A 26,657-nucleotide genomic window follows, 5' to 3' on the forward strand; every position below is an offset into this window, starting at 1 on the left:
TGAATGCAGCTCTTGCTCAGAGAAGCTGAGGAGAGTGGGTGGGTTTTGACACATAATTTCCCCAGTGCCAAAGATCCCAGTGATCTACTGAGTGTCTCACAAGTGTGGTTGCTGCTTATAACCAAACCTGAAATTTTCTAGAGCACTGCACAGTGAGCTGGTGACTTGCTCCAGCATATTTTTGGAGCCAAAATGCTCATATATTTCACTTCCAGGGGGATCTGTTTATGGACTAACTCAAATTTATTTGGCTGTGCAAATTATCTGACTTTTGTTAGCATAAATATTCTTTTACAACATTGATATTTTAGTGTCTTGGGGTGACTTTATGATGTGTATCCCCTATCACCTGCTCTATGCCCAGACATGAAACCTGTGCCTTTTCTGTAGCTTGAAGGCAGACCTTTAAGAGATGGGGGGAAGCCGGTGGAAATCCTTCAGCGCTGTGTTCGAAAACAGAGATAAGCTCGCTGGCTTCTCCTGCCCTGCTGCTCTGCTTCTGCAGCAGGGAAGAGAGTTACATTCCTTTTGCTTTTTAGCTAGTTTCTTGTTCATTAGCTAAAGTATGGAGCCCTGGGACTTTGGCTTCTTCTTCTTCTTCTCTTCTGAACTGATCAACAACAGCAGAACATTGGCCTTACGCCTCAGCCCGGAGGGGCCCACACCGAAACCCCACCTCCAGAGAGGAGAAAGCCACAGCCACAAAGGACTCTGAGATCTACCCAGGTTCTCTCCACAGTGAGAGGTTCTATTATTTAGCATTATTCTTTTCCTGAGCCTGTGTGAATTGTGTTTGTTAAATAAATAGCTTTTTTTCCTTTTTCACTTTCCTCCGAGGAATTTTCTTTCCGAACCTGGTGGGGGAAGGGGTGGCTGAAACCTGCCTTCTTTGGAGGGGGCGTTCCTCCCAGATCATTTCCCTTAATTTGTCTCAAACCAGGACGTTTATTCATGCTGTTCTGCCTGTCACTTATCCTTTGCAGTGACTATGAGAAGCAAACAAGATGCATCCATGTGCAATAGACACGTGGCTTTGTGGTCTACATTAGAAAAGGAACTTCTGTTTTGTAGTTTTATTTGTAATTATATCTTACTGCCTCCAGGTCCCAGTCAAAACTGATTTCCTCCCTTTCTCTTCCTCTCCCCAGCTATGTCCCTCCAGCTGAAAGAGTTTGGGTTGTTCAGCCTGGAAAAGAGAAATCTTCAAGTGGAGTCATTGTGGCCTTCCATTACTTATAAAAGCAGCTCATAAAAAAGAGGGACAGAGACTTTTTACATGGGCAGATAGTGATAGGACAAGGGGGAACAGTTTTAAATCTGAAGAGATTTAGGTTAGATATTAGGGAGAAATGCATTACTGTGAGGGTGGTAAGGCACTAACGCAGTTGCCCAGAGAAGTTTTGGATGCCCCATCTCTGGAATCACTCAAGGCCAGGCTGGTTGGCACTCTGAGCAACCTGGTCTAGCAGATTCTTGCCTTTTCTGGGGGAAAGCTGGTCAGATATCCTCTTGGTTGTGTAAGAAATGAATAACCTCTACATCCACAGAGAAGAAAATATTAGTTTTCTACCTCTAATGGGATTAATTGACCCTCAGATTGCTGCGTGCCTCAAAACCTTGCCCTCCAGATGGGCTTGTCTTGAAAGCAGATTTTCTTTTCCTTTCTTAAAGAAAAAGTGGAGGTTGGTTTGCTTGTGGTTGGGCTTGTAGCTTACATGAAGTTTATGACAGCATTAAGAAAATTAATAATATGTAAAAACAAGTCATGTTTTTACATGTCTTATTAGATGCTCGCTTGGAAAGGCAGTGCTGATGTTGATTTCTAGCATGATCCCCAGATAGGTTAAAGTCTCTCCTGAGGAATTTGTCTCAGATTGGCATCAGCTTTAAGGAATTATTTTCATTCTAGATGGCATTCAGTCTGTGGGCTTCTGAAGTCCTTTTACATATCTCTTAGATTCAGGTACAGTACAGCATTTCACACCTGACCACCCCTGAGACTGAGTTGAGGAGCTGGGTAGGAATATCACCAGATGTTTTCCTAGATTTCAAAGAAAGAGGATTCTTCTTTCTGACATTGTCTGTTTTGGTAGACTACAAACTACATGTGCAGGCTTGTCACTTGTAACAGATCATGTAAAACACAGCACAGGGATCTGTCCTGGATCTGGTATATCTGGTGATGAGTACATTGAGTATCCGAAATTTACAGTCTCCTCCTTTCTGCTTACAAAGCCTGTACTCCAATCTACTTCAGTGTCTAAACTACCACCTAGAAATTCAACAAATTACAGATTTTTTTACTGTTCCTTTCCATCCTCATAGTTTTAGGCCTAATGATCTTTGATATCATCATCGGGAAGAGTCATTGTGTACATGTTTTGGCATATAATGTCTCTGCTCCACATGTTGAGCTAGTAAAGTTCTTCAGATAGGCTGGACTTGTTCCAGGGATTTAGCCAGATAAGCTCAGCAAAGCTTGGGAAAAGCAGGCCTCTAGCTAATCACAGTGCTCCTGCTAAATGATCTCACCATAAAATTGGCAAAGCTGTTTGTGCTGATCTCAGTTTAACTTCTAATATGAGCTTACAGCAATTCATCATTTCTCTAGCTTATGGACCACCCTGTGTCTGGCTTGCTGCCTACCTGCTGTGCATGGGCTCAGACTCCCTTCCAACCATGTTCTTCTGTACATTTGAACTCATGCAGAGCTTGCAGCTACATTTCTATTGAATTTATTTGTTTTATTTAAAAGTCCTTAGTCTATTTTTGCATATGTGTGTGTTGTTGTTTAGTGGATTTCTGCTTTTTAAGTCAGAAGAAAAAATGCTCAGAAGTGTGTGCTTAGCATTCTGCTGCTTGCTCCTCTTTTTAAGCATCAGGTGTCTCTGCTGCAAAGGGCTTCAGATTCCCTTTGGAGAATGTTTTCTGCACATTCTAAAGCACAGTGACAAAATACATAATTAAATCTATTGGGGGGATTTTAAGAGGCAGTTGTTTGACATTGGTACCTTGTGATATGGCTAAAAGCTTGATACCAGCATTAGGAAGAAAACAGATTAGGAAGATAATGGCTCTCCAGGGAATTCTCCACTTCAGTTCCTTGAGGATGTGATTTAAAGCAGCATCTGCTCTATGCTGTGTGTCTTTTCATACTTTCCTTCAGATCTCTGAACTGAAGATTATTTAGATGTGTGTCTGTGTGAATAATTTCACAGTATATCATAGAGAAATGACATGGGAACATTGTCTAGGATTTTCAAAGAGGCAGAAGGGACTTACATGGTGTTCCACCCTTTTAGGAAAGGGGAGCACCCAAGATTCTTCGGTGTTCATGCTGGAAAACAATGACAAAAGTCAAAGAGTCCATAAAAGTTGACAAAGTTTCATTGGTAAATTACTCACATTGCATGGAAATTGGTATACGTTAGTCCCTGTTCTCCTACTGTAAGCACACGGCAGTGGGTTTTGGATAAAGGGACAGGGTGAAAGAGAAAAGAGAGAGAGAGGTGGATTGGATTAAAGAGGGGGAGAGAGAGAAAAAGGAAGAGAGGAGAGAAGAGAAACCTCACCAGTCCTGGTGATCTGTCTGGTGGGGTGTGCAGGGTCCTGGGGGGCACACTCACCACAGCTTCATGGAAGTACTATTTTATTGATAAATCTTCACTGCCCTGGAGATAAGTTTCTCACTTTCTATGGAAATTATTTAGCATGCACAGACAGTCTGTTTTTCTTGACTTTTCTGGGAATGGGTTGGAGGGCTTTGGGGATGTTTGGTGGTCTTGATTCCCCGTACAGTCCATGCCAGTTTCTCACCCTCATCCTTGCCCTTGTGCTGTACTGCCTTGTGTTAATCTCCAGGAGCCAGAACAAGGACATTTATCCCAGAAAAGTGCTGCCCCTACCTGCCTATGATCCCTTCTCCACATCCTATTCTTCCTCACAGTGTGTTATTACCAACACCCTTGGTTGGCTCCACAGCTATTTGGCTGTTGGTGTTTGAGACATCCACATTATCCCCTTATCTTCGGTGATTCTATGACTTATAGTGAAGGCAGAAAACCCTTGGAAGCAGCATAGGCCATTCTGCTGTTTCTGTCCTGCTGTCAGTATTATCAGGTGCCCCCAGAGGGTGATGGGGGAAAAGGTAGAAGGTGCTCAGTTCCCTTTTCCTCTTCGTGATCATGTGGGCACTCCACTTATCTCATGTTCATGGTTCATCCCTCACCCTGCCTTAACCATGTCATATGACTTTTACTCACAGGGAGGTTTTGTGGTTTGTCTTCTGTGTGAGTCTCTTTTTCCTCTGCACCCTCAGTGTGATGACAATATTCATGCACTTCCCAGATGTGTTAGCACTGCCACAGTCCTATTTTCAGGGATTTCCAGATGCCTGGTGCTTGTTCAGAACATCAGAGCAACCTCTTGCTGTCTGGATGCATCTTCAAGGCCTGTTTCCCTTCTTTAATTTAAATACCATTTCATTTGATCTTTGGAATTTGACCTCTTTTTTTTTTTTCTCAGAGAAACTCATGGTGGGGGATATCAGCTGAATTTTTCACAATGCAGATGTGAAAGTATCACAAGCTAAGCTGAGCTGTGGTGGAGACCAAGGTGTAAGTCTTGTCCTTGCAAGCACAGCACAGCAATCACGTGGATGGGGTTTGCTGGTACTTAGAACTGTGCTACTGCCATTATTCTTTTCCCCTGCTTGGTGTAAGATAAAATCTGCTGATACTCCTCTCCCACTGTGTGTTTCACTACTTTCCTGATCTGGTTTTCTAAAAACAGCCTCAGGCACTAGTTAAAGTCTGGCTGAATATTTGGATTCCATGATTCTGTAAAGAGAAGCTGCTTTCCTCACAGAAGTATGGCCAGACCACACCCAGATCAGGTGAACAACCACTGTACTGTGGATGCCTTTGCTTCAAATGTACGAATGCTGCTTTAGTGATCCTTTTGTACGCACAAAACCAGCTCACTTCAGATGCTACAAGAGACTTTTGCCATGATTTTTCCTGTCAAGGGGTAAGATAATGTATACCACTTCAAGCTGGATCATAATATTCTACAGTCAGACTCTGGATTAGTTTCAGGTCCTCCTCGAGTATGCAGAACTCTGGCATCTTCTGTTGGCCCTAGGGACGTTGCTGACCTATGTCTTCCATCTGTATTCTCTGTCTAGCAGATCTCATAACATACTATGAGCCACAGTTACCAAAATATGCCATGCTTGGCACAAAATATCCTTTCATGGTGGCACTCAATATCTGGAAATACTGCTGTTTATTCAGACAAGTTGTAGGTTCCATCTGTTTTTAACTTAACCACAGGGATGTAGCAGTGCAAAGACTGCTCATCTTTCATGGAGAGTCTTGAAATGGCTTTGATATAATGATACAACGCTGGCAAATGACAGCTATGTTTTTTGGATGAAGCCATGCATGCCATGTGTTCCAAAGGGGCCATTAAAGCAGCAGTAGCAGCAGCTTCTTTTTCCTTCTGTTATCTTGAAATCTTCCAGCTACAAAACCAGATTTATGGTAGCTTTCCTGTTATCAAATAAAATAATAATTAGCTGTCAAATAGCTTTTCTTTGGCTGGGCTTATGATAGGGGATGGGATGGTCCTGAAAAAATAGAATTCTTCTGTCTGCATTATATGCACAATTTAACAAATAGATCAGTTTTTATTCCCTGAGCCAGAATGCAGAACTGAATTGGTGAAGATGCCTTGTTGGTGGTTTGTGTTTGTGGGCATTTTCCACCTGTGGATTTGGCAAGGTGTGCACGCACAGGCTGCCAGGAATGCTGGTTGTCCGTGCCCTCTCGAGGTCTGAGTGCAACACGTGAGGATGGAGAATCCAGAGCCTCCCTGGAGGACCTGTCCTGGTGGTGCATTGCTCTGCTAGTAAAGAAGTTGCCCTCCTGGTGTTCAGAACCTCCCCAACTACATTTTTTGGTTGCTGTCCATTGTTTTGCCCTCTGCTACCACTGGGAAGAGTGGACTGAGAGCAGCCCAGGTGTCTCAGTGTCTCCTTTCTGTTTCTGACCATCTTGGTTGCCATCCCCTGCCAGGTCCCATCATACATCATTTAAAGTGACGGTTCAAGACTGTAGCCCAGGGAATTAATCGCTCTATTAGTAGCTCACCAAGACCAGATTCTTTTCCATATTGCATCCAAACAAACTATTTAACAATTGCAAAATGAGAGCAAATACCTAGCCCTTAGTATGGATTTCAAGGAGTAAGGAACTTTGATAGTTGGAAAATAAAGTGACCAACTCAGAAATTCAGAGCTAGAGAGAAATAGTTGTGCAAACTTGATATGGAGGGAAAGTTGCTATTTAAGGGAAATAGGGATGCATGACTTCATCAGTTCATCAACAACTCTAGGGAAGATCAGATATTAGGATGAGCAAACTGTTTCAGATCAGAGAATTTAAACAACATTGACATTTAAAAATGAAAAGTCATTTTAAGTCAAAATTCTCTTAATTGGAACATAAACAGAAAATTCAGGATACTTGAAAATGTAGATTTAAATTTTTATTTTTTAAAAAATCATGAAAAATCATGATTTTTAAAAAAAGTCATGAAAACCAAGATAATTTTGAAGAACTTAATGAAATCAGTGCTGTTCTTGCCATGGGGAAAAAAAACCCACAATCAACCAAACGAACAAACAAGTGGAGCCTTTTGATTTTTCTTTACTTTTTATGCTCAGCGTGGAAGAGTGTCCCCAAGAGGGTAAGAAGATGAAAACTATCTTCCTTTTGATTTCAAAGGCATGACTGAAAAGGAGATAAGCAGTTTCAGAACAAGGCCACTTGCAAAGTAAAGCCTCTGCCAAAGCAGTCTGATCTTGTCTGGAGGCTGGAACTGATACTGGTTTTGCTACCCAGCTTTTGGCTGATACATCAATATCTTGTACTGGGCAGTTTTTGGATGGTTTTTAACTCTGTGATCTTGGATGGTCCACACACACTTTCCCTTTCCTATAACTGAAGTCTGTCTGCCTGTACCTTCTGGAGACTTTTCTCATTGCTCCTCCAGATGTTCCCTGTTACTTTTCAGACTCCAGTTCAAGCTCATTTCACGGGATGAGCTCATTGCAGCACGAGACATTAAAATGCTCTTAGAGCACAGAAATTGTGCTGTTTAATATCTCTGTTTGTGGAGTCTCAATTTGTTAATAATGCCCAAACATTTTTAGGTCACCCTATTCTAAGTAAGTGCTTCTTCTACTGGGTCACAGTTATGAAACATCAGGTTGCTTTCTAACAGGGAAGTTTCTCCCCTCTGAATACTCCATGGAAAAATATGAAGAAAATGGGAGGTCACACTGAGTTTACCAGTATGAGCAATTTTTTGGTAAAGAGATGAATGTATGTAATCTTTACTCTGTAATTGTCTAAACTGAGTTAGAAAAGATTATTCCAAACATAGTCTACATTCTTCCCACAGATACATTTCCCAAAATAAAGTTATGGGAAGCTGATTGTTCATCATTCATGGATCCACAGACATATAATGGTTGGTTCACTGGGGATATTTTATTTTCTTAGGCTATTGAATGTTTTGCTTCATGCAGAATGTTCCTTTCTGCTCAACCTACCATGCATAGCAAGAATAAATCCAGCTGGCACCTGACATCTTTAAAACTGTCGTATATTTTCTGGGTTCAGAGTCTGTTATTTCACAGTGTGTCCTGGAGATTTCATGTCTGGGATCATTTTAATGAGGTATCTAGAACCTCATGCATGGGGAAGCTTAGCCCTGAGTAATCATATTTACCTCTGACCATTAAATTACATGTCCTGCAGAATCTGATTTATATCTCTGTCCTGATGCTACTTGTCCCTAGCATTAGCTTGTGACAGTTTATGAGCATTCATGGGGACTTAGGGATTTGTTGCAAGAGTTTAACAGCAAGGAAGTCCTGATGGTACTGTGATTACTGCTGATCTCCCTGTAAGAACTGGCTTTCTGTTAACCCATCTGTTTTTGATATAATAATAATGCAAATATTAAGAAATATTCAGCACAGAAGTTTCAGCTGAGCAAAATCAGGAACAAACTTCTACCCTGAGGGCCTGATTTAAGCCCACTGATGTAAGCCAGGTCCTGTTTTACATTGCCATCTCTCTGACAAGCATTATGAGTTTTTAACTTCTGTCAGCTCTGGGATGAAACTAAGCAATCTCTATGCTTGCCCAGAAATACAACTGAGGGATGAAAGGGTATGTGGCTTTATTTAATGGATTATTTAGATTTCATTTTGTCTTTTCATTTTTTACTTATTTATTGAGCTCCAGATGCTGGTGTTCCCCTGGGAACCTGCTACATCAGGTTAGTGTTAGCAACTCTGGGAAGGTGCATGAGTCTCCTGGGGTGCCTTTAAAACAATTTTGGCTAATGGGAATATTTAGGGTGGTTCTTGGAACTGGAATTGGCTCTACAGGCATTTCTGCCCGTGCTGTCTCAATAGTTCAGCCAGTAGGTGGAACCAGGGGAAAGCAGATGTTTTACGTACAAATTCTCAACCCTTTCCTAGGAGATGCATCCCAAAACGTCTGCATAAAATTGTGGTTTTAACTTCAGTGTTACTCTTTAGAACAGTCAAATTCCAAATCTGGAGTTATTTCTAAACAGTGACAGGATGACATTGTCAGACCTTGTAGTATGGAGAATGTTTTAATAAAATTTCCTCACTAATCATTTTCACTTGTGAAAATATATCAGAGATAGAGAACAGTAGATAATCCAGATCACATCGTATCCCTTCATTAATGACATCTGGCATTTGCTCAGAAAGGCAGTATCAGGAATGTAGGTTAAAAATATTTCTTGAATGTGTTCTGCTGTGAGAAATTAAATGTAGTCCACCCAATGGCATGTTCCCTGCAAAACACAGCTTGGGCAGCTCTGAGTGAACTAAAAAGTTCTCCTTTGAGATCAAATTACCATCAAGGAGAAAACAGTAAGAGGTGACAAAGTACTGAAGTTTCTGCCACCGTGGAACTGTTTCTGCAGCTCTGTTGATAGCCAGAGGAATCCAATTTAGAAGTCACCATCTTTTCTGAACATTTCCCATCAATAAACTGGAAGGGAAGAACATGGATAGTTTCTCCCTACTTTCACCAAGCTGATGAGAAAAATACTTGAAAGAAAAAGGTTTTAAGAGGAAGATCTTGCAGTACTGAAACAGTACACATGAATGTATTTTTAAACGTCTGTAAAATCTAGAAGCAAAGGAGTATATTGTGATGTTTTGCTGCTTTAAAGCTAAGGTGGAGGCTCCTCATGTATTATGTAAAAGTGCTGCAATAAATCTGCCTGGCTTGTAGTTTGGGCTATATACACTAGTGTCAACACCATAGCTTGGGTTTTCCAGTTTTCAAAACTAAAACATACTTAAAATTGCAGTGTTTTTTGACAGATTTAAAATATACTTTGCCAGTCGGAAGAATGCGCTGCTAAAATGCTGCTGTCCATTTTGTATCTTGAAATCTGGATAGTAAAACTCCTGGCTATTAAAAATACTCAGTTTGTGGCTATGGCAGACAGTGGGTAATTTTTTATTTTCTCTTTCTCTCGTCTTGAATGTGAAGACAGAAATTAGCTGGAAATTGTTGCTAGCAATCTGCTCTGCAGATGCAAAAAGAAAGTAATTTTGAAGCTTGCCAAGCATAAATCAGGAGTGACTTTAATAGAGAGTTATCAGGCATGGCAGGGTGAGAAAGGCTTCATCTTGTTTTAATGAGAATGGGTTTGTACTTCCAAAAGCAGAAAAATTAGAACTCATGAATAATTTTGGTGGAATATTTTCTCCTTGGCATCCAAGATAACAAATCTGTAGACTCCAAGATTGAAGAATAATTAAATGAAACAGGTTAATTACCAGTACTTGGGAAAATTAATTTCCTAACAGGCATATTCTTTCATCTTTCTGACATTTTAAAACAAATTTGTCAGATCCCCACTACTTTGACTTTTGGTGTTTATTTTCTCTTTGCTCTTATTTCAGATTTCTTACAAAGTCATTGTCCTCCTATGCATCATAGTGACCATAAATACACAATTCTTGAAACCTTAAATTACATTTTTTTGTTTGTTTGGCATTTTTTTCTAGTGAAGGATGGCCATTGGGGAAGGCCCTTGCAGTGTGATTTCCTGTTGATAGCACTCATGGAAAGCATTAGTCATGATGACTTAACCAACATACTCATTAATAAGGAAGGGTCTATTTTCTAAAATGTTCTGGGACATTGAAGTAGTAGGGCTGAATAACTTTTCCAAAGAGACTTAGGTATTCCAGTGATGACAGCTGACCACGGAAATGGGAAAGCCAATACTTTTATAAATCTACAGAATTTTTTCTCCCATAGCGAAGGTCTGAGGAACTTAGGAGGGGAGAGAGGAGAGCTTGGAGGCACTACAGGTTGTGCACTTTTAAAGACTCTGGTGGACAACAATTTACAAAGGCTGGGTTTTGCTTAGGTGGGGATGGAGCCTCGGACATGATGCCAGTTCCATCACTCCAGCCTACCCTGTTTGTAAAACCCAGGAGTGATAGTACTTTGATACCTGTCCACACTGATTATCTGAAGATGCCTGTGTAGCCCACACTGTGTCCTTGCAATGGACTCAGCCACACCACTGGACATTTCAGCCAGCACATCCAAGAACCACAACAGGTCCTCTCTGTAAGGACACTGGAAAGGCTTTGCTGGCCAGCTCAGCTTTCAGACCTACGGAGGGACTGTTAAATACTCCAAACTCCTTCTATCACAAGCCACCAAATGTCTCCTTTACAAGAATTCATCCTCAGTCCTTCACATATTAACTAAACCTGCAGGAGTATCAGGGCTCCTCTTTGCTACGTGTGTTGGCTCACAGGCCCTTTCATATCTGCACAGGGAGAAGCTGTTTGCTTGCTCATGTTGACAATAGAAACAAGGGACGGTGAAGGGATTTACTTACAGGGTTGGGCTGTGGCAATGAGCTCTTTAAATAGCTGTGTGACTTTTGTCTGTGCATCTGGATCTGATTATTAAGCACTTTTTTTAATGATCAGCAACAGAGTAAATAGGTTTATTGCACTTGAGGAGGCCTCTCTTCTCAAGTGGAAGATTATTGCACCTACTCAAATTATTGTGAGTGGAATGAAAAATCCTATGATTAAAAGGCCAGGGCTTTTCATCAATCTGAATGTTCCTCTTTTAACAACTCTGACAGCATCAAGGAGCCTTAAAGTGGGAGTAAATTATATTGGTATGTTTTAGTTTAAACATGAGTTTAAAGGTGTTTTTAAGCCAACTATCAGGCCAACTGTTTGTAAAAGGGGCCTTAATGGAATCGGGAATTATGCCCAGAGCAAACACATTGTCTATTTGGCAGTGATTAGCAATGTGTTCACAATTTAGTGTTCTAAATATAGGACAACCAATTATCAAGATATTTAAATACACCTTCAGATACAACAGTAGTGGGTTTAGAAATGTACTTTAATAAAATCCGAGCCCGCTAACAAAGAAACTGTAAAAAACAGTAAAGGGTCTTTGCAGAGGTATCCTGATGGGTAGCTCACCAGCTGTGGGGTTGTAATTCTTGGGGATGTTTTTACCCACAAACTCCTGGGTGAGGCATTTTCTTCATGGAGAGTTGTTGGAAAGCCTTTTGTTTGAGACATCTCAAACTGCAAAGAGGACAAAACACTGGGGATATAAAGTACAGTACAACGAAGGAAGCAATGGATGGAATTGCCTTGGCAATTTCTAGAGCCTGACTTTCCTTGTCTGAAGTTTTTGAGGTTGCCCACTTATTTTTTGCAGCACTATAAAGTGCTTCTAGACCACATGTGCCCAAGCAGTGCCATGTTCCATCTGCTGCTGACAGAATGTGAATAACTCCATTTGTTTCTCTGCCTGAGATACCGTGCCCTGCTTGACCCCCATGTACAGCACGGGTTTTCTGTGCAGTGATCTTCTTGGAAAAGTGAAATCTTTACTTTGTCACTGGGCTGATTTTCACCCTTCCTGCACCACAAATGTGGCTGGTGCTGTAAAATGTCATCCAGAGTTTGCTCTGCAGAGTGACCCAGAGTTTAACAGTGCAGAATGTAATGAGCCTCTACCTTCTGTGGGTTTTGATATAAACTACAGTGTCCCAGTACTCCACGATCTCAGTAATAGTGACCCGGAATTGCATCACTGTGTTACATGATATCCCTTTTCTACCTTGACTAACCGTGATCAGGTTTTTTATCTGATTATCAAGTTTTGAATTGACTTGCAGGCTGATTTGTCTGAGTTTTTTTTAGTCAGCTGAGGACTAAGCACCACAGCGTTTTCAGCCTCCATTTCTCTGTGACGCTTTCCAAGCTTGTGTTTCTTTATTTGCAGGCCACTGCTCAGACCTCCCTCACCATGACCAGCGCTGTCCTGGCCACGACAGAGACCTACACACGGACTCAGTACTGCAAGTGGCCCTGCGAGTGCCCCAAGTCCCCACCCCGGTGCGCAGTCGGCATCAGCCTGGTCACAGACGGCTGTGACTGCTGCAAGACGTGTGCCAAGCAGCGTGGAGAGAGCTGCACTGAGGCTGACACCTGTGACTTCCACAGGGGCTTGTACTGTGACTACAGTGGAGACAGACCTAGGTACGAAATAGGAGTATGTGCACGTAAGTGATGTACATATATTTTTGACTTAGATATACACTGGCACCTCCCGTCAGTCTGAGCAGGGGCTGAGATTTATCTCATTAGATACCTGGCTGCACAGTCATCAGCTCCTCCGTGCATCACCTTCCATTCCCTTGTAGCTATCTTTGTTCTCAGGGCACTTGGCTGGATGAGAAATGACATCTGAATTCCTGTTCTTTGATTTGGCTGCAGCCATGAGTAAAGACCAACCAGCATTTGAAAGTCTCCATACATGCAAATAGATTATTCTGTACTCCCTGTAACAGGAGAAGGTGCTGTACTGGGTTGGGGATGAAGGAAGGATAGGTGGGCAGCTGGATTTAAAAGCAAGCAATATGGGCACCTGCATGAAAACCATGACATTAAGGAGACACTTCTGGCTAGCTCCCTATAGTGGATAGCTTGGAAGGATAGCATGTGGTCTGTAGAATACCCTGTCAAGAGGGTCAGGAATGAACTATCTCCTATCAGAGCTTGTCAGTTACAAATTGAGGTCTAAGCCTTGATTTTACAATGGCTACAGTCAGGTTAGCCGCTACGGGGCAGAAGGATTTCTTCCTGCCTGCCATAACAAACTCTTGGTTCCATATGGCTGGAATGCTTTTCAAGAAGAAGTGCAAAAAGAAATTAGGTAGTGTTTTGTGTGTTGAGAGTATATTCACTTGTTCTGGGTTCCAAAACATGAGGGGGAATCTGACCCTCTCATAAAAGTCAGAAATTATTGAAAACCATTACTCTAGGAATGATTAAAAGCAGAAGGAACATGAGCACAACCACACAGGTTGCTGATCAGAAAGGCTACTTTTTAGTAGGTTTTTAGAACATATGGTCATGGCTTTAGGTTCATAAACAGGAAAAAGCCATTTAGCTGGAGGGTCTTCTGGGCTGGAACATAACACCAAATGATCTAAAAGAAAATGTAAAGGTGAAAGGAAACCTGGAGGAGAGCTGACTGAAATGGACAGACAGAATACCTGATCCACAGAAGAGGAAAAGAATTGCAAACTGTGGGGTTCAATAAACTTAGAATATGAGCAGAGGTTACACAGGGGGCAGGTCTGAGGAGTTAAGAGGTTCAGGGTAGCTGGCAGATTCTCAGAGAAATTATACTAGGCATTGCTCTTCCTCAGCAGAAGGGTGGAAAGTCTAGTAAGAAATGACCTTGGCTTTGCACCGGCTCAGCCACAAAAAAAAAAAAAAAAAAAAAAAAAAAAAAAAAAAAAAAAAAAAAAAAAGAAGCAAGCATGCAAAAGGTGGAGTCTAACCAGGTTTTTTTTGTAGCGTACAGGCAAAATAACAACAAGAGAAGTTACGTGCTAGGAGCTGTAAGCTTAAACAGTGATTTTCAAGATTAGAAAAGATTAAGGTTAAGAAAAGAGGATATGAGATCATTCAAATGTATTGTCTGGAGTGTCTGTAGAACATTCATGGGAGGTCTGTAAGAGCAGGTTAGACAAACATTGTCAAGAATGACATCGTTACAGCTGGCCCTGTGCTGGGAGAGGAAAACAGGCTGGATGTTGTCTCAAAGCTATCAGCCTTCCTAGGCCTCTTTAAAGGTCTTCACGTTGCTTTGCATTTGTTTATTTATTTTAAATGGTTGTTTTTTTAGTTGGATATCTCTTGGTTTTCTGCAGTCCTCCCACACACAGGCACTCAGTGTGCCTGTGGCAGCAGCACTGTGATGAAGGAAGATTGACTCCCAGCTTTTCCAGTGAGGTTTGGAGGGATTCCCAGTCTGTGCTTTCACTTCCCTACTGCCATGACAATGTACCCCATTATTTGACATTTATGGTTATTTGGTGAGGGGTGTTATGGTGTGCACAGCTGAGGGGAACAAGAGGAAGGTCCTTCCATGGCTAGGACGTGAAGCAGGTTGTCTCTGAGTGCCAGAGAAACCTGTGGCTTATCCCTTGTTTTCAGCACCCAGGTAGATGCACATGACAGGGTCTGCTGACATGGTTTTTTTGTACCCTGGGCCACAGATAGGCTGCATCAACCCCACTCTGAGCCCAGCAGCTTCTATCCTGACCTGGTGACTGAAAGCTCCTGTGAGTGGGAGTCCTGCACCAGGTGTTGTTGAGGACTAACTGCTGTGAGGAATTGGCTTTGCACATGGGTCCGTCCGGCTAGATCTAGAGAATCCAGGGCGTGAAGGGCTACAGACGATATAATTTATGGAAACTAAAGATGCTGAAAGAGTTAGGAACTGGTGTTGGGAAAGGTAATGGGGTCAAACTGGGGGAAATTCAGGCTGTATCTGGACTGACATATTGAGGTGTGTCCCAGGATCTCACCTCCCAGACCGCAAATAGGAAACCTGCTGGGAGTCACTGCAACTCTCCTTTTCTTGTTGGCTTTTCTCTGCACCAAAGCAGAGGCAGGAGGGTGCTGAGCACAGGCCTAGGGGGTGAGGCAGGTATTGTGCATGTTGGGCTGGGAATAGGGATGTGCCTCCAAATCGCTTTATTTTGATTCAGACTCAGGGAGGTTCTGTGTGAAGGAATTCAGCAGCCCCACTGTCTATGTTTGGGGGTGTTCTCATGGTGAACCTCTGGGTTTATGAGACCTGCAGGAGACTGAGTTAACATAATCCAGGAGGAATATGCTCATAGGAAAACACCAGGAGATACTGCATTTTCTTGGACTCTCATAATCTGTGCACAACTAGAAATCTCTCTGAATTCTCAGGCCCAGCTCCAGCGCTGAGTGATAACTTTTCAGTACAAAGGCTTAAGCATTACAAAAATTGGAGGTGACCATGAACTGGAGATCTAGATCTGTGCTTCAGATTCCAGCAGCTCTCATTTTTGTGCAGAAGAAGGGATTTGTGCTTGATGTTTTCATTCAGCTCATTCTAAAAATAGGGAGCCTTTGCAGAATTTTAATCCAGCATTTAAATTTGTGTTTTCCGGAAGCAGCTCCATTTCTGACCAGACTCAAAACATAAGCAACCCAACCAGTGCGTGTGCACTGCCTCCATGTGACCAAACAAGAAACTGAAGTTTGAATTTTCCATTGGAAGCCACCATTTCCAAATAACTGTCCATAATTTGAAACAAAACAAATGAACAAAAAAAGCTGCTGTGTGATTCCTTTTCGTGGGCGATCAAAAGGCTTGACATTCTTAGGGATTTTATAAAAAAAAATACATCAAATATTTATTTTTATGGCTTTATAATGTGTACCTCATTTTCCAAGAAAACTACTCTGTGATAAACTGGGTAAGATCCAGTTTTCTAAATGTAGGAATCCAGTGCCATTTAGGTGCTCCTTTGCTACCTTGTTTGTCCTCTCCGTCTGCTTCAGACATACACAGGTGTTGTGAACAGCTGTGTCATATGTGCAACTCCATGAAGTCCCCTCTTATGTCTCTGAAAACCTCAAATTTCACTGAATACATTTTTAAATTACTTTGATTGCTCCCCATGAATAATTCCTACCACTGTGCCATTAAATATTTTTTGCTTTTTTTTAAGTAAGAATTTGTGGATAAAACTTGTTTTATTTTCTAACTTATTTTTTAATTGAAGCACTAAAAGGTTCTCTTGTTTTTGCTGTGATTTAGAATGGAAACTGTTTCCTAGATGATATGACTACACCTGGCTCAGCACCAGGCTGAACACGTCTCCCCGCAGCACTGCCAGCCCAGGGATCAGCTTGGTAAAGGAACGCATCGGAGCTGTTTGTTGCCAGCATTAGTTTAATGGTGCTCTGTGTGTTTTTCTCTCTTTTTCTTTCTTTTCAGAGATTGTTGGTGTAGGATGTGTCCTCAATGGAGTCAGGTATAAGAATGGGGAGACGTTTCAGCCCAACTGCAAATACAACTGCACGTGCATTAATGGGGCTGTGGGCTGTGTTCCCATGTGCACAAACTCACGTCCTCCACTTGTCTGGTGCCCAAACCCCAAGCTGATAAAGATGGCAGGGAAGTGCTGCGAGCAGTGGATTTGTGATGACTCCAGGAAAATCAGGAAGACATCTCCACGTCACATCTCCTCTGCAGGTATGGTGGGAGTGAGGCAGATCTCTCCTTTGCCATCTGGCGGAGTCTACAAGCAAAGTATCAGCTTGTACTGCCAGACCTGTCAGGTGAGGGACACAGAGCCTCCCACACAGCATGTGCTGAAGCACAGGACAGGCAAACACCAGTGGTGTGCTAGAACTCCTTAACAGCAATATGGATATGGATGCCCCTTCCCTTTTCAAGGCCAGGCTGGATGGGGCCCTGAGCAACCTGATCTAGTGGGTGGCTGTCCATGGCAGGAGAGTTGAATTGAGAGAATCTTTAAGGTCCTTTCCAACCCAAACCATTCCATGAGTCTATGAGTATCATGCAACCATTCTAGAATTCTGCATGTCAAAGCCCTCTTTGAAGGACACATCTGCTGGAACTCTGAAGATGTCACAAGTCCTTTTTAACTCTTCTTTTTTTTTTTTTTTTTTTTTCCCCCTCAGTTTGGACTCTCTGGGAGAGAGAATGGATTCAGTTTAATTTGGGACTGAGGCTTTATTGTCTGGGTTATATTGCTATTGTAGTGCAATTTTAAAGCCTCTGTATCTTGGGAGCCTCAAACTTACACAGCACCCTGAAGGCAGTTATTGTGTGGAAATTTCACTGTGAGTCAGGCTAAATTGTCTTTCTGGTAGTGCAGCTTTTCATCAGTTCTGAACTGATGACATCATTAAACTTTCTTTCCTCACACTCACATTTATAGTAACGATCACATAGTCCACTGCACAGAGGTGGTATCATTTGCCTCAAGCATGCTTAATGCTTAAGATGGACTCAGCTTTCCATATGTCTTAAATTTATCATCAAAATGCCCTGTGATGCACTGTAGTGAATCCATCCAGCCACATTAGCTCCATATTTTAGACCATCTCACAAAAGCAGAGCTCAAGGAGAGGTAGGACGGTTGTTGTAAACAAAGATTTTGGTTCCTTGGTGGTAAGAGTTCTTTCCCAAACCTTGGTCTGTACTTTTGTTGCACAAAAACAAAGCCTCTCTCTTCATTTTGTGAGTTAAAACCACCAGTTTAGCCCTCGATTCTCTGTTTCTGATAGCTCTGAAATGTGAGGTAGGCCCAGATTCAAAATATGTACTACTGAAACTGGCCACATGTCCTCATGGCCTGTGTCCCAAAATGGGCAAAATACCACTTTGCTTTCCTGACTTTTCTCCTGTAAGAAGTCTTATAGAAGTCAGACTAGCAATTATTACATTTAATATAATAATTAATATAATAATAAATATAACAGTGAGCAAGCTCAATGCAGCAGTTTCTACCAGAGTTTTGCCTGTGGATGGTCCTGTGAGCTGTAAAGCAGTGGGGACTTTGGCTGAGGCTGGGACAGAACCTGAACTGGGGTTGTTGGCTGCTTTCAAAACAGAGCCCACCCTCTCTTCAAATGGCTGCTGAGCTCTCTGAGAGCTATTGAAGCTGTTCTTCCTCCCAATGAAAGGCTGTGGCTGCTTCCCAAGCCCTCTGCCATCCAGCAGAGACTGTTGACCACTTTCTGCTACAGGGAACCAATTGAATGGGCTCAGAAATAAACCTTCATGGTGAGATCAGATCTCCACCCGCTGGCTCAGGCTTCTGTAATTGTTTATATTGTGGCAGCACCTGGGGGTCCCAGACAAGGACCCCCTTGTGCGAGGCTGTGAGGGGGAATAAAGGAATGAGCCCTGGCCCCGAGCGCTCACAGCGCTGGAGAGTCTGGCACAAGTAGGTCAGCACAAAGGGGGTGGGATGAGGGGGTTCACAGGAATGCTGAGCCACTTCGCTGTGGTTTAATTATTTGGGTTAGCGGCCTGAATGTGCAATGAGCTGGGAAGAGGGTGTTTAATATGTAAAGCTGCCTGGGCTGAATAATGTGGGGTTAATCTGTCTCTGCAGCATACGAGGGAGAGGATGAAGCCTGGCAGAAGAACTGCATCGTGCACACCTCACCCTGGAGTCCCTGCTCAAAGACCTGTGGGCTGGGCATCTCCACCAGGATTTCCAATGACAACGACCAGTGCCGGCTCCTGAAGGAAAGCCGCCTGTGCAACATGAGGCCCTGCGAGGTGGATATAACCCAGCACATCAAGGTGGGGACTGCTTCTTTGTGCACCACTTCAGCTGGACACTGAGTCAGCCTTTCTTTGGCAGCATTCAGGCCTCATGAGGCTGCACTTCTACATGGACTTACTGTGCTGCAGAGTTCCAAAATTTATCCTGCCTGTGCTGGTATGAAAACCTTTCCCTGAGAGTTTTAACTTCAGCCAAAAGGTCCTTGTAAGGAAAGCCAAGCCAAGCCTGCTGTGCTCGATGCTGGCTCAGACAGCCCTGTACTCAGCTGGCAGAAAAGCAGTGCTGCACGTCTGGTCACAGCTATGAACTCTATTATGCAAGTATCCTACTTGCAGCTTTTGGGTTCATGTGTCTAAAGGTGTAAATCTTTCACACACCCTAGGTCAGGGCTGTAAAAGTCTTTCTAACACTTACAAACCCCTTTAAAAATAGGAATCATAGAATAGAATAATAGAATCATTAAAGTTGGAAAGGATGTCCAAGATCAGTAAGTCCAACCTTCGATTGAATACCACCATGCCCAATAAACCACATTGCAAAGTGCCACGTCTATTTGTTTTTTGAATACTTCCAGATATAGTGACTCCATCACTTCCCTGGGCGGCCTGTTCAAATGCTTAACCTCTCTTTCAGTGAAGAGATTTTTCCTAGTACCCAATCTGAACCTCTCACAGTGCAATTTGTGGCCATTTCCCTTTTTCCTGTCACTATTAACCTGCTAGAAGAGGCTGAATCCCCTGTCCCCCCTGATCTCCCCCACCTTGCCACAACCTCCTTTCAGGTAGTTGTAGAGAGCAAGGTGAGTTTTATGTCCTACCTGTGTCAGCACTGAATATTAACCTCTTTGTTTTTATTTTCTTCTCTTATTTAGCCTGGGAAGAAGTGCTTGGCTGTCTACAGGGCCAACGAACCCATGAACTACACCATCTCTGGATGTGTGAGCAAGAGCCCATACAGGCCCAAATACTGCGGCGTCTGCACAGACAACAGGTGCTGCACACCCTACAAGTCCAAGACTATTGAAGTGAGCTTTCAGTGCCCAGATGGAACTGAGTTTTCCTGGAAAATCATGTGGATCAATGCTTGTTTTTGCAACCTGAACTGCAGGAACCCCAATGACATCTTTGCCGACTTGGCTCATTACCATGATTACTCTGAAATCGCTAATTAAATTGGCTGAATGCTGGAATTGACCTGATGCTCTGATTTTACAGAGGTTTTAAAATAAAAGGAGAATCTTCATCCACTGCAAATGAAAAATTTGTTATTTTCCTGAGTTAGGATGTTAAATCTCTTTGTTTTGCCACACTGTTTTTGAAGATGCCTTAAACAAATGGGATTTTTTATTCTAATAGGTCTTCATCCATTACCAGCAGCCAGAAATTCCTTTATGCACAGACATTGAGACTTAAATGACAGTTCTGTTGGCACTGTCATTTACTAGGCCAGCAGTTTAATTGCCCATAGGAAGGAACAGTACACTAATATGACAACAAAAGTATGGCTGTCATTAGCTTAAACATAAGATTCAGACATCCATATTGTCATTTCTTGAATGTGGTTGTCTAAGCTGGAAGACTGACATATATGTTTTATATTCAACATTAGACACCAGAATTTGATGGTTTGACCCTTGCAGCTAAGGTCTAGCATCTGTCACACTGAGATCAGTCCTAGAATCACCTCTCTATTATTCTCAGTCAGATCCTACTCCATGGTGAATTTTATGGGAAAAGCCTAGGGAGAAGAACATTTCTCCTGAAATCTCTGTGTGATGAGCCTGTCTCTCACTACTACAGGCTGGGTCCAAGAACTTCTGCGTCCTGCTCTCCTTGGACTCACCTCAGTCTCTTAAAGTATCTTGTGTCAGGAACATTTTCACAATTCTCTCTGCCTGCTCTGATCTTGAACAGCCTGACTGAATCCAAAACAGGTGCCCCAGAGTGAAAATCATTTTCAGGATAGGTCATCTAACAGCCACCCCAGAGTGAAAATCTAATCCACAGGTGATGTATAGGCTATCTCTGCAGATGAAATGTAGTGAGCCAGATAAGAGATGAAGGACAAGACCTCATGCACCCATTTATTCAGATAGAAGTTGTGTGGTCTGTGTCCGGGGCCTACCACTGCCTCCTGCTCCCCATGGTGTTACCAGCACACTGGTCCCTCTTCCCACTGCCACCTTGCCAGTAACACAAATCATTGTTTTACATGACTGGGGTAGAGGAAAGGAGATGTGCTAAATGAGAAAACTGGCGTTGGGCTTCCCATCAGCTCTGAGAATGTGTGGATGCAGGAGGAAAGGCAACCCTTGGCATAGCTTCTGGTGCATTAATTCCAGCAGGGCTTCTGCTCAGAGTGAACATCAATCCAAACATTTTCTACAGAAATGGTTTCACATGCAAATGTCAGCTAAGTGAAGAAAAAAACCCTGTCATTACCTTTCCAGGTAAGAAATTTATCATCACTGAAGGATGCTGGAGCCAGTTTTTTCTCCAATAAATTGTTAGTACAGCAGCCATGCTCCATGGCATGTTTGCTATTGCTTCACTTGGGAGAGCAGAATTGTGCTTCTGCATGAACAGGAGAATTGTAGTATCCACTTCCAAAATCCCTGGTGGCACAGTAGAACTTCTGAGTGACACATGATCTGGAGATCTGACCAGTACAGGGCTGAATTTGTGATGGTGCAGTTGCTTATTTTGCTTTACTTTCAGCTGGCAGATTTTCTGCCTTCATCTTGATAACCCAGCAGAAGCTTGATTAGTTTCTGGGAGACATAAATTTTTCTGGCTATGATAAATTAAAGTTCTTGTGAGTGGGCTGAAAATAATGCCATACCTATGTAAAAACAATTAGGAAAACTGCTTTATATCTTCAAAAGCTCTTAACACGAACAGCATCTTAGTTTGTATATTAGAATTTGGCCCAAATATTTTTCACAGAGCTAGGTCATTCCTGAATTTAAAACTTTATTTCTTTTTTGAAACTTCCATGAAATCTCCAGTGGCAGAAAAGAAGGGTGATCCCTGCCCGCATGTTCCAATGCAGGTGCAAAGCACCTCTTCTCTTTGTTTCTCTGTTGGTAAGGAACCTGAGGCTGCCAGCATTTTGCAAGATTCAGCCTCATGACTGCCTTGGCCTGGATGATGTGACAGCAGAGGTCATACCTGGCTTATTTGCCTCCAGTCACATGAGACCTCAGCACTTGCAAGATTGAGAATGTTACGTTTCAAACTCCATCCCTTGGTAAAAGAGAGTTCCATGTGAACATACAAAAAAGAGGCCTTGGCCAAGAAGATGACAATGTTTTCCAAAAAGAAAAATGGTTTGTATTGAGATTCTATAGGGAAGCAACACTAGGACCTCTTTCTCAATCAGATCTCCTAAATATGGCTTGGAACCCTGTGTTCTAATTCTTGTCCATCTTAAAATGCCATATATATGTGTGTGTGTATATATAGACATATATGTATGTGCATCTATAGAAATAAATACATATATAATTATTTATATGTGTATATATACACACCTATAAAATATTATGTGCAGGCACCTATATAATGTATATAATATTATATATAAAGCCATATAGAAACATGCCCGTGAATATATATATAAATGTGTATATTTACATATATATATTCCTATGGTGCATAAAAAGGAGAGCATGTGTAATATGTGTTTATATGTACAGTCAGTCTTTCTCTGTCTTACATGTACACATAAGGAAGGAAGAAAACAGGACCAGATCATGTATAAAAAACTGTGTCCCTCAATTGGCTTGCTTTGCTTTGCAATTAGTTAATGCTGTAACCACAGCAATCAAATGCTGCAGTGGCTGAAACATATGGCTTTCACTGCAAGATAAAAGAAGCTATTGAAAGCTAATGCATGACCAGCAGCTCCAGTGCGTGTCAGTTTTTAGTGAAGTGGATGCCTGGAAACCACAGATCTTGCCCAACGCACCCAAGATGTTTCTGTTTCTAGCCTGGTTTCCTAAGGAAACCAGGCGTATGCAGCCACACTGTTCATTTATTTGTCTGTCAGGCAGTCCCTTTGTGGGAAATGTCAAACAAAGCAGGCAGAAGTGTAAAGATCTCAGAAGCATTGCAATTCCTGCAATAAAAAATGAAATCAAAGAGCAGGGCAGGGAAAAGGCCCACACATTGTCCCCATCAAGCCCATGCACACCTTCCACGCACTCAATGCACCCAGCACATCTGCAGTGTGGCCCACCCACCCCAGCAGCAACATAAAGGGGATTTCGAGCAGATTTGCCAGCTGGAAAAAAGTAGCCATGGAGGAGGCAGAGCTGAAGGAATCACGGACAGGGAACAGTGGTTATTACACTGCTGTAAAGGAGTTTTGTGGGGACATTGGACACAAATCTATAGGAAACCAAGCATTGTTAGCTCTACTGCTCCTCTTGTGCAACTGGTTGGCTCTGAACAGGGAAGAGCATCACTTGTAGCCCATTAACTTGATCTGCACTCTGTGGTGCGTTTGAGATCCTTTGTTTTAGTGGATGTTTACAAGCAGATTAGCCCTAGGACTAAGGCAACAGATCAGCTTTAGATTCAGTTCCCTGGCTCCCTCTGTGCCTGGGCAAATCATGTATCTTTACAAAAGTACTTTTGTGGTTACTGTTTTAATTCCTAGAGGACCTAGATCCCCAAAGGCTTTCATTCATGGATCCAGCCCTTTGCTTCCCTTTTCCTCAGGACTTCAGAGCCACAACAACAAGGCCCTACTGTTCTTGCCTCTGCTGAGAGTGAAAACTCCTCCAGCAGGAACTGATGCTCATTGTACATTTGTGCAATGGGCCTAGGTCTCTGCTGGGACCTGAAAGCGATGCCACCATCCAAGGAAGAATAATTATAGCACTGAGGAGATACCAGGATCAGACCCCTCTGCTGCAATGGTCAAGTGAAAGGCTAAAGAAAGGATGAGAGTGACAACTTTTCAATCCAGCCTAAGCCAAGACAGTTTGGCACACATCCAGCTCATGGCAATCATCCTGTTGGTCCTGTAGGCTGGGTCAAGGATGAAGGGTGGGATTTTGAAGGTCTGCTCATGTTGGTATGAGCAGCAAGACTCCAGCTATCTCCAGTGACCATAGCCATTAGCCCTGTGGAGGCTTCACCAGAGTCAGAACAGTAGCTCAAGCCACCTTGTTTGGGAGCCCCAGAAAGCACGTTATCTACTCACTAAAGAAGTAGGCATGAAACTTATTAAAATGCCTTTCCATGGAGTGGAAATTTAAATGGAATTTAAAACACCATTTTGGTGTGCATGCCACTGGACACAGGGTATAGTGCAGTTGTTGTATTTTTGATGTGTTCACTAGGGCTGTGCTGTGCGTATATAATATTCCAGGAAAACTACAACATTCAGAAAGATTGTGTCATCTTATAAATTAAACCCTGGGATTTTTTTGTCCCAGCTTTCTTGAAGGAATTTTGAAACAAGCAGCTTATTAAACTGACAGAGACAGTGTTCTCACTATCTAGAGGCGCAACCCATACATTTACCTTCTCAAATTGTGACCTTCCAGTTTTAATGTTTCGACAGAGTTATTTCTGTAACTTTATATACTGAAATACATGAAAAATTAATGGGAAAACCAGATTGGTTTGGCAGTGTCAGTCTGAATTACTCCAGCTATATAACACTTTACTTGTTTGTAAAGCATCATGGTGAGGTTTCTTAAGATGGCATGTTGCTGCTGTGGTTTAAAGATCTTAAATATGTGGCAAATGGTTAATGAATCGGTGACTCACACCTCATTTAGAAGTTCAGGCAAGAAAAAGAAGGTGAAATATGTCTGTGACTGACATTTCTTTTGCTTTTCTAATCTCCTTGCCTGGCCAATGTCTGAGTGTGCATTTGCAATCTGTGACAAAGCTGTGAACTGGAGGACACCTAAAAGTAAAGAGCCAGTAATGCGGTAAAAATTGATGGTCTGAGACCATTTCCTCCATTGTGAATATTTTGGCAGCTTGGGAAAGCCAGTTATTTCCCAAGTCACATTCCTTTGCTGGTCTGTTTCTGGCTCAACATTTGGGATTTTTTTTCTGCAACACTCTTACTGGACTTTGGACAGAAGTCTAGAGTCTTTGAGCAAATTGAAGTGAGTTACTCAGACTGCCTGAGCATGTCTTTTAAGAAATTGCAAGAGTAACCTGTTTGCAACAGCCATACGAACTGAAATTGTTCAAACAAGGTTACTAAAGACATGGAGAAAAGCATTTAAATTAAAGAGTCATTGTTTCATATCCCTTAGTTTACATAGCCTCGGAGATAACTCCAGTAAGGATTCTACCTTTTAATTCTAGGAAAAAATGCCTGTAGTGTTTTTCCACAAATCAAGCTTGCCTTCCAGCCTGAAGTATGTTACTTGCCTTGACAGGAACTTAGTCCAGGACAGGAGGCCACTCAAAGTGTCTGAGATGGGTCAGTTGGGCTTGTGTGTCATGAGAAAACGCCTTCTCCTCATTCTTCCCAGCCTTCTCCTTCAGTGTGTCTTTTTTTATCATTTTTTGTTTTCCAGGAAGGGCAGTCCTCTACATTTTTAAGCATTTTCCAGTCAACTGCGCCTCTGGCAATAGCTTTCAACAAAGGTACCATATTTTGCTGCTGTCTCTACAGGCACCCAAAGTCCCATCTGGCCTCTGCAGCCTCTGCTGACCCATGTGGCAGCTGCCCAGCACACAATCTTGTTCGAAGGGCTTCCTGACTGCTTTCACTAGTCTGGAAACCCATCATCTCCTGAGTACTTCGCACTTTCCAGATGAAGTGATGACCCTGTGTGAGGCTCTACTTCTGTAGGAACTCCCCTGCCCCAAACACACATGAGCAGCAGGGAGGGAATCACCATAGGATCAGATCAATGTTAAACATTGGCAGCTGGTGATAAAGAACTCAGATTTTTTTGGATTTGGTCACTAAACTAAATGAAAACATATTGCAGTCATTCAGTAAACGACAATTTCCTAGCTGGAGAGATCTGTGTAGGTCTGACAGTGTGCATCTCACCGCTGTGTGATGGGCTGGGTGGCACCTTTGCATGGAGCAGGCTCACCAAACCCTACAAGCAGGTTGGCTATTCCCTGAGCCAGTGCCAGGTCCAACAGCTGGGGCAGACCCACAGCTCAGAAGCCCCATCCTCCCTGCCCAGCATGCTGCATGTAGGGGGCTGGGCCTCGTGGGGACCTGCACACAGAGGTACACACACACACACACAGACAAGGGATGAAGAGCCCAGGCTGGTGGCATCTCTTGCTCTTCTCCGGGTGCCCTGGCTCATGTAGGCTTTGCCAGGAGCTGCCCCAGCCCTTCTCCAGTACTGCTGGCCAGCAAACAACCCTGCCCTCCCCCAACCCCCTCCACACTGACCTTGACCTCAATACCATAATCCACTCTAGCCATAAGCAATTGCAGAGAGTGGCAGGGCACCCAGGGATACTTTTTGCAGCTCTATTGCAGGTCACGGGTCACTGTGGTGCTGCTGCTTGCAAAGGAAAAGCTGCCTCCTAAACCCTTTCCCAACCCTTGGGCTCTTTTGGACATGTCCAGTGATGTCTGCATCCAGTGTTTGATGCACATCCCACAGTCACCAGTGCCAAAAATATGTAGGGTGTATGGGATGTGGGGCTGCCTCTTTAAATGACATCAAAACAACAACTCTCCTCCAGCCCCTAGGAGTGCTGGGTAAGTGAATGATCCCCACGCTGAGTTGCAGAGAACAGACATTGAACTGTTTGGCAGTTGCAATCAGAAGCCTTTTTTTCCTTTTTCTTCCCCCCAACACTGGTCAGCAGCTGCATTGTTTATAAAATGAATGGAGCCCTTAATGAAGCAATAGATAG

At 42.8% G+C, this 26,657-nt stretch overlaps 1 protein-coding gene across 1 annotated transcript in view; it reads left to right on the forward strand.

Moving 5' to 3' along the window:
- Positions 1–20,038, forward strand: part of CCN4 (cellular communication network factor 4) — a 34,964-nt gene extending 14,926 nt beyond the window's left edge. The window contains exons 2-5 of the mRNA XM_069005514.1: positions 12,408–12,687; positions 16,458–16,715; positions 18,610–18,803; positions 19,658–20,038. Of these exons, the coding sequence (XP_068861615.1) occupies positions 12,408–12,687; positions 16,458–16,715; positions 18,610–18,803; positions 19,658–19,957 (1,032 nt within the window). The 3' untranslated portion in view covers positions 19,958–20,038. The remainder of the gene's footprint in view (positions 1–12,407; positions 12,688–16,457; positions 16,716–18,609; positions 18,804–19,657) is intronic.
- The last annotated feature ends 6,619 nt before the right edge of the window (positions 20,039–26,657 follow it).

Source organism: Aphelocoma coerulescens, chromosome 2 (genome assembly GCF_041296385.1).
Source record: "Aphelocoma coerulescens isolate FSJ_1873_10779 chromosome 2, UR_Acoe_1.0, whole genome shotgun sequence".
NCBI lineage: Eukaryota > Metazoa > Chordata > Aves > Passeriformes > Corvidae > Aphelocoma > Aphelocoma coerulescens.